At 38.4% G+C, this 8851-nt stretch overlaps 1 protein-coding gene and 1 pseudogene across 2 annotated transcripts in view; both read right to left on the bottom strand.

Moving 5' to 3' along the window:
- Positions 1-37: 37 nt before the first annotated feature.
- Positions 38-5050, bottom strand: LOC144665261 (uncharacterized; annotated as a pseudogene). The gene is made up of 7 exons (XR_013572906.1): positions 3595-5050; positions 2622-2732; positions 2260-2370; positions 2062-2175; positions 1580-1690; positions 1345-1455; positions 38-1169 (listed from the first exon to the last, which is right to left on the bottom strand). The product of XR_013572906.1 is annotated as an uncharacterized LOC144665261 (transcript).
- A 154-nt stretch (positions 5051-5204) lies between these two features.
- The window catches only part of LOC144664887 (geranylgeranyl pyrophosphate synthase-like), a 9852-nt gene continuing 6205 nt past the window's right edge, over positions 5205-8851 (bottom strand). The window contains exons 8-11 of the mRNA XM_078526094.1: positions 8427-8494; positions 8260-8324; positions 7605-7654; positions 5205-7221 (exon numbers count right to left, since the gene is read on the bottom strand). Coding sequence (XP_078382220.1) covers positions 7140-7221; positions 7605-7654; positions 8260-8324; positions 8427-8494 — 265 coding nt within the window. The 3' untranslated portion in view covers positions 5205-7139. The remainder of the gene's footprint in view (positions 7222-7604; positions 7655-8259; positions 8325-8426; positions 8495-8851) is intronic.

An 8851-nucleotide genomic window follows, 5' to 3' on the forward strand; every position in this document is an offset into this window, starting at 1 on the left:
CTTACCCCCTTTAATTAATGTTTTTCAAACGAAAACGTTATCAAACGTGATCTTTATTTTTTATTTCTTTTTTACCATTTCTTACCTAAATAAACAATCAAATATTTATCGTTTCTTTAAAAGTTATACACGGACGCTGTCATATTGGTGAGCTGATGATGGTTGGTCATAAATCTGCAATGGCATCCGACATCATGTGTTCGTGTAAATTTTGCAATTTGTCTTAATTTTCTAAGATGCCAAGCATTTTACCCTATTGTTTTGGAGACGCATACTCTGTTGAAAGGTTTCACACCAGTTTTGCGCTTCATGATTGTAAAAATATGATGACAAAATAAATGCAGCATGATGCCTTCAGAACATCTGTCCGCAACAGTGTCTCTTGAAGAAATATAATGGTGCCTCGACAGGTTAGGAAGTTAAGTTAGTTGTCGACGACTATTTCGTTTTCTATAACAAAAACATTATCCATAAACAAAATAGCCAAATTTAAACCTACTTCAGGTTTGCGATAAGACACATATATTTTACTTCAACTAGTTTCTTTCTCAGTAGACAGTCTTCAAGAACTTAGGAGGCTTTCGACGTAAACTAAGACATCGTCCCGGTAAAAAAAAACAAAAGTTAAAAATGTTTTTTTTTTCCTTTTTCGCAAGTTTTTAACCATTTATCAAACAGATATTTGTTTTAATCAAAAAGCAAATGTTATGGACATAAGGGTTGTTGCCAGCGGGTTCAGCACTCCGACATGCAAAGCTGATCGACAACGACTCGCATAAAAGTTACGTCATCGATAATTTATGGTCTCCAGTATGCGAAAAAGCTTTATTTCATTTAGCTCTACCCATTTTAGTCGAAGACAACTAACTTTCAAACCTGTTGACGCCCTACAACTCTTAGTAAAGTGTACGTCTGCAAGTACCTCACTAAAATAACAGGTTCTTAATTTTCCTGAAAGGAGGTAAGCGCCTAGTGTAACACATACCAAGTTTCACAATAAATGGAAAAACAAGACTTTTCACACTTTCAGTATCTGATGTGACAAATATTATAAGGTATTTAACATTTGTTGCAACTCTTTGCACAGTTTTCGTTCATAAAATCTGAATTTCTGGCGCATTCTCCGTCCTTGGCCCAACTTGCACAGTGTTTATTCTTATCCTTGCAACCTGTGAAAAAAAATATCGAGAAATTATAATTAAATGAAATGTAGGAGCTAGTAACACAAAAGCTGTAAAAACAAAACTAAGAACAAACACAAAAGCAGACAAACAAACAAGCAAGAAATCAACATTGAACAAAACACGCAACACCAAGTTAAAAAAATATATTTTAATTTCTTACATTTCGAGCAACTTTTCCAACAATTTTCTTCCATAAATTTCCTGTTCTTCTTGCACTCGTCATGTTTGGCCCATAGTGGGCATTTGTTTGGATGTTTGTCGACGCATGGAGCTGAAAATGAGAAAAAATGAAAACAAAAAAATCCATTGTTTTAACCTTCTGTATCAACAATTCAAAATGGGGCTATAAAATATAGACTCGCCATAAATCCAATAATTAAATAACTCTAGCCTACCACAAAAGGAACAGCTTTTCCAGCAGCTCGTGAACATAAAAGGAGGAGTCTTTATGCATTGACCATTTGCAGCCCAATCCACGCAACCCTCGTGCTTATTTTCGCATTTAGCTGAAACAAAACCAAGTAAAATGTAAAAGTTAAAAGTTAGTAATGATCACTAAGGGTTGGTACTTTACTAAAAATTATCACAGCCTACTCTTATTGGTATTTCATTTGTATTTTTAATTTGTTGTTAGATAATTTATTGTAAACGGACCAACACCTCCCTTTCGAGAGAAGGGCGCAATTAAGATACACTTCATACTATAAACTAATCAGTCAGTCAGTCAGTCAGTCAGTAAGTCAGTCCGTCAATCAGTCAGTCAGTCAGTCAGTCAGTCAGTCAGTCAGTCAGTCAGTCAGTCAGTCAGTCAGTCAGTCAGTCAGTCAGTCAGTCAGTCAGTTAGTTAGTCATTCAACTAATAAATGTCCACCCTTACCACAGCTCGAACAGCTTTTCCAGCACTGTTTCTCCATGAAATTTCTGTTGGAAGAACATTGGCCATTTTTTGCCCAAATGATGCATTTTGCGGGGAATTTGTTCACACATGGAGCTATTGTGAAAGAAAGGAAATGAAAAACATGAATTTTACACAAACTCTTTTGGCTATCTTCTTTCCATAGATGGGTACACTTACCGCATTTCGAACAGCTTCTCCAGCATTTTTGTTCCATAAATTGCCTGTTTTTACCACACTGGCCATCCTTCGCCCATTCTACACACTGGACTTCTTCATTTTCACATTTCGCTGCATAAGCGAAAAATCAGTGTATAAGACAACGCGAGGTAAGGCAAGCAAAGGCAGTGAGACCAGAATTACGTTCATAGATGGCAGTAGAGAATAGATATTACAAAACCATTTTCACTAATTAATAAACAAATTACAAAAAAGGCCAAAATGACTGTGGAGTAAAACATCCTTGCATTTTTCAGACTGAAAGCAGTGTATTATTTTCTAAAATCAACTCCACCGACATATAATAGGTACACAGTCCTTACCGCAGTTGGTGCAACTTCGTCGGCAGTTTGCAATCATAAAGGGAGGATTCCTGGAGCATTCTCCTTTGCTGGCCCAGTCTATGCAATTCTTGAATTTATTAATGCACGGTCCTAATATTGGGATAATATAATTGTAATTGTTAATTGTATGTTTAACTTAAGTGAATGATCCGTTGTGCTATTTGTTGTTGTCAGCTTACTCAATGGAACAGAGCCTAACCGTCAAGTGTTAATTAGTACTGTAAGCAACACAAATGTAGTGATTTGTTACGTGTGGAGGGATTTTTAAAGAAAAGACAACCGATGTCGTCTGCAGAATTGTCGACATATCTTAGGAGTATATTACGCTTTTGGATACTAAATTTAATACGGAAAAGACTTCCATGTATCCATCTCCATCTCCATCGAGCAACTAGCAATGACAACAAAATGTGACACATTGAAAGGACATTGTCCCTGCTGAAATATCGTGTTTTCATGATTAACGCCATTTTTGTCGCGCCGAAGTCGCATTACTTTTCGAACAGGCTCGAAGCTCCTGCGATATCGCGGCGCTTTTATCGCCGCTAGTTTACACGCGTGCAAACTCACGGCGATTAAAATCGCCGCCGTATCGTAGGAGACTTCGCGCAACTTTGACGAGACAAAAATTGAATTGAGTTGCGAGACAAAAATCGCCTGTGTAAATGGGCTTTAAAATGGGAAGGAATCAAGAAGAAATAATAACTAAACCCACTAGAAAGATCAAACTGTCACAAGAATGGCAAGTTTGATTTTTTGACATCCTGTCAATAAATCAAATTTCACAAACTGTAATCCATTCTATTCCTTGCATTCATTCATTTTATGTCCAAACTACTGTTTCTGGTTTTCTCTACATAACCTTTTAAACCAACTAAGTTGTATATTTGGTGGCCAATGGAACGTGGATATAAGCTCAGTGAAATTTTGCCATTACGATAAAAAAACTTACCTTGTTGCGCAGTTGCACCGTGATGACCACTCGTTACCATTCCACTTGGCACGGTTCCTGGTGGCTGCCCGGCGCCTGGTGATACCCATGGGTAAGGTTGACCTCCAGAGGTTTGACCAGCTCCTATCAAGAGCGGGAGTTGCGGGCCTAAAATGATCTCCCCACTGGGAGTAAGAACAACTCCAGGAGCAATGGTGATATTATGTCTTCCGGGAGGTTTGACACTAGGACATGATCCCGAAGACGCATTACACGAAGCATTCGCTGAAGCCGTCACGGCGGTTGTCGGGGTAGGACTCGGGGAATTCGTTACGGTGGCTGGTGAAGCGGTAGTAGCCTCACTTCCAGGTGAGCCTGTACTTGTGCCTCCGGAAGTAGGACTAGCGCTAGGTGCAGTTGTGACAGCTGAAGGCCCTGGGGTATTTGGTGCAGGTGTCGTTTTCGAGGCATTGGCGGGATTTGCCACCACAGGTTTCAGGGTGGGAGATGTCACCACACTTGCTTTAGGCGGACTATTTAATCCCACAACCTTACGTCTTGCGTTGTCAACCCTATTGAGAAGGTTTTTGAGTACATCTGTAAATGTGTTGTCTCTTTTAAAGCCTGTCTCTTCACCAGGACGACGCTTGGTATAATGTAACTGAATTTTCCTTTCAGAACTCTCATGTCCTTCTTCTTTCGCAAAATGCTTTGTTGTGAAGTTTTTCCATTGCGAACAAATCGACACTGCAATTGCTTTGTTTGTTTCCAGCCACCAGGACGAGCGTTGTTGCCAAAACAACAACGATTAAAATTGGGAAACTTCTAACCATTTCTCAGAAAACTTAACTTCTGCACTTGTGTTTTCAAAGGAGTTCTTCAGATATATCGTTTGCGCCAGATAATTTCGCCCTCAATACCACAGTCAACACAGTTCATCGCAAACTAGACTACATATTATTACTAATTGATGACCCATATGAAGTTTACAAACAGTGCTCTCAGTTGCCGGTCTGAAGTGTCGCTTAAAGAAAAGTGTCCAGTGAAGACGACGAACCGTGGAAAATTAAACTTCACAAACGAGTGAATTGTTTAAGACCAATAAATCAATGAACCCGGACATGGACAAATTACTAAAATCAGTGCAACAGGTTGTCTTTTGTCATAAGTGTGAATCGAGTGTTAATGTGAAAGATGGAACAGGCCACCAGTCAGTGGGTCGTACTGGACGTCGTAATGTGCGGTCAAGTGTCATAAACAAGCTATTTTGTTACACGGCAAACCGGCCAATAATTGTCCCTTCTGCGTTCTAAATGGTCGACTTAACAATGAAAAACCCTGCAGTATTCAATGGTTTGAAACTCGAGCTAGCTGAAATCATCTTTCACCGAGCCAGGCACTGTCGTGAACGGATTCGCTTTGTCTCGAAAAAACACACACAAAAAAATACTTGTAACTGAGCACTAATTAATCGAAAAATAATAATTATAAAAAAGCTAATAAAAAGTAATACATAGTTTTCAAGAAGATGCATAAAGAAATTACAATTAAGAAAATCAAAGCAAACCACTACCTCACAGAGCGTTTGAAAAGGAAAACAACTTCTTAAATAAGAACCGCACGGCTCTCCTCATCACTTTCCCCACCCCAACACAAATTTATTTGTTTTGAATTATATGGTCGACGAAAGGCTGTTCAAATGTCTTTCAAAAGCATTGTTCGTTTCTGAAGCTTTGTTAAAACGTTTGGCAATACGACGATGTAAAGGTAGACTCTTCACAGCCTCTCTATTTTTTCAACGCAAAAGAACGCGCGCGAGAGAATACAGCGAACGAAGCGCCTTCCGTTTTGCCCTGGCGTCCAGTTCTCTCGCGTTCTTTTCCTGCATTCAACAATCGAAGAAAAATTTAACACGAAAAAATAGAGGACTGTGAACAGTCTCATGTAAAGGTGATTTATCTTTAACTGGTAGGGGAGCAAATACCACAAGTTTATGCGCTAGGTGTTTGTATTGCAAGTCTCATCTGGGTCAAGTGAACACTTTTAAAAACTAATTAACGCTTCACCAACTAGTGGATAAACGACATACAAGTTCAATTTTCAAGTGAATTTCTCATTATTAATTTTACATAAGAAGCGCGCCTCTTCTTTTTACTTTTTACAAATAGGAATACTTTAGTTCTAATTTGTAAACGTTTGGCCTGCTTTAGCAGTAAATCATCTGCCTTAAGGGAAGCGAAGATTTCAAAGCAAATCGAGTTCCCAGTGAAATGCACAAAGCTCACTTGGTAGAAAAAAAAAAAGTACAAAATGTCACCCAGACTATTTGGTATATTCATCGAAACCCTCAAATCAAAAAGCACCATTCACTGTTTTTCGGGCCACCTCTGTTAAAATCCTATGACGATAGAATTTCTGTTGACAGTATAAGAGTGAAGGCCGAAAAGGCGGTCGGTCCTGCGAAATCGCGCGGAATATTGCATGCCTAAAACTCAGGCGATGAGGCCGTAAGCCGAGTTGGCTAAATCAGACGATTATCCCAAGAGTGTGCAGGATAATTGTTAAACTATTCAACACATCGACAACAGCATACATTTTTTAGCTAGTTAAAACTGGGGTTGTGCAGCATTTTCTAGATTTCGGACGAATCTTCACAACCTACGTATATCGCAGAATATCTGTTATGTACGGATGTCAGATTCTAAGGGAGCAGACAAAAAACGTAATGGCGCTCCTGCAAATATCTAATTGCCGTAACAGTTCATCAGTAGGATGCCTAAAATGCGTGCAATTCCACAATTGGTTTCGGCTCCATTAAACTTTTATATGACGTTTATATGGGCAGCGCGCGCATTTGTTGAACAAAAACACAAGCTAGATTCAAAAGACTTGTTATAAAATCTTCAAAACGACAAAGGAACAATGCGAGACAGACTATCATCTAAAAGTAAAATATTGTGCGCTAAGGGGCATCATTGAACAGGCTACAGCGAATAGAAAAAGCCATTAACTGTAGTTAGAATTCAATTTCTTGAAGAGGCTTGTATTATTCAGAGGGAAAAAAGATAACTTCAAACTCAACATAAGGATTAGTAAGTTGATTAGTTTATCCATCAAATAAATAAATAAAAAAGTAAAAAAAAAGTAAAAAATGACACAATATTCCCAGTTAGCAATGACTATAAAAACTTGGCGTCCGGAATTAAACTGTCTGACTACAACATACGGACAATTTTTGTTTTTAGTATCTAAAAGAGCGATAACGTATCATATATTTTCTTAAATTCTGGGGCAAATCTCAGTCTCAACGTTCTTTTAAAAATGGTCCTTATAAAAGAAAAAGAGTCTCACTTTCAAAGCTACTTGAAAGTTTTATTTCATGAGATGTCACTTCTCGAGTGAATCTGGGGTAGCTCCGGCCAAAGTTTTTTTTTCCTTTTTTGTTTGTGTTTAGTATTGACCAGCGCCTCACCGGTTTATTGAAAATTACAATCAGAGCATTAAAAGTATTTTTAAGCTAAGGGTAAAAGCATCCTATCCTATCTGAGTGTTATTGTAAACCTAAATCAAGAATAGAGCTTTGCTAGTTGTACAACCACTGCTGATAAATGAGGATTGCCTCCTAGATCAGCGATCAATTCTTGAGATCTGAAATGTTAAAAGAAGTGAGAGATTATTTTACCTAACATCACAAGTGAAGTTGGTTGCAACAGCATCACCAGTTCACGAGATAAACATGTAACTATTTTCAACGACATTTCCGCTATGAAGCACTTTGCACCTTGTCTGCTACTGGCTATACACTGTATCACCCATATTCATTTTTAACGGGGTGGAATCGAAAGTCCCTTTAGTCATAACTTTACATGTTTTTGAAATAAAGTCCTGAAAATTGTTGTATGTATCGAGTCGGTATCTTTCATGAATCACTATATTTTGTTTTCATAATTATTCGCCACCTGTCTGTTCGATAACACGCTGATATAGCAAGGTGGCTATTCAATTTGGCCAATTGGCTAAAAGGTACTTACTTTTCTTCTAATTCTTTGAGTACTACTTTCGTGTAAGCAAATGAGCCAATCTGTAAGACAACGAATAATTCATCTGATAATTATATTGTACTATTAGTGAAAAGCTGTTAATGAAGACTTACGTGTTATTTCACTATGACATTAAACCACAATTGATAAAAACAAGATAGTGCATTGGGGGAGGGGGTGGGGGGGGGGGGGGTACCAGTACCCTAATCGCTTAAGCAACAAATAATCAAATTCAAAGTAATCACTCTGTTAGCCAATCAAAAACGTGCAGATGTAGCCTGCAAAACAAGTTTGGTGAGCGAGTCACGATTGGTTTTGGTTTTACTTCTGATAAGTCGAGAAACTGGGGTGAGTCTGTAAACTAATCACTATGCGTAGAAATGCAAAACCAAAGCTTGCCGCGAAACACTTTCGAAAAAGTGAAAACCGCGTTATACAAAGCAGATCGTAATGGAGTGGGATGCAAGTAGTAACCTTGCCTGTGCCAACAGGTTTGTTCAGACCTACATGCATTTAAAGCTATTTGAACGCAAAGGGCCGCCATTAAAGAAAAGAGAGCGTCGGATACCCCCCACACTGTACTGAGCTTGTTTGTAGGGGGAAATTACTTTTGACCCTTTGACGCATAGCAGTACTGTTCTATTACCTGTTCTAAATAATCTACAAAATACTTCTTGATATCTATATCGGTTGTCCTTTGTTTTAAAATGTCTAAAGTATAAAAAGTTAAGGTTTAAAACAAGTCAGTGTGTAATAGCCTCCTTCCACTTACAACGTAAAAAAATACATCGTTCATCATTGAGTGCATCATACCTTTCACTCTTACAGCCCTAAAGGAGTTCAAGGAGATCCCTACTGTGGACCCAGTCTCATCCAAAAAGCTTATAACACAAATAAAACATTCAAGTCGCAAGACGCAAAAGCTGACACAAGGGACCTTACGAAACCACAACGGTGACAGCAACAAGGACATTGTCAAAAAGAGGTTTAATGTGCAGTACAATAGCTTGACACGTGTGTTATCTATCTTGGTACATTTGCCTATGTGTATTTTGTTTAGCAATCTACAATGAGATGCCTCCTATATTTGAATCATTTCCTCGATGCCTAAATACAGCGTGACAATTCTACCCCTCAAACCCCTTTTTACCCCCTAGCCCTTGACCAAAAAATCCCTCTCCTCTCACTTTCAATTTCGCATACTTTTATACCACAAATAGCCATAACTTAAATTACAG

This window comes from Oculina patagonica, chromosome 9, assembly GCF_052425735.1.
Source record: "Oculina patagonica isolate OP01 chromosome 9, crgOcupat, whole genome shotgun sequence".
In the NCBI taxonomy this organism is placed as follows: domain Eukaryota; kingdom Metazoa; phylum Cnidaria; class Anthozoa; order Scleractinia; family Oculinidae; genus Oculina; species Oculina patagonica.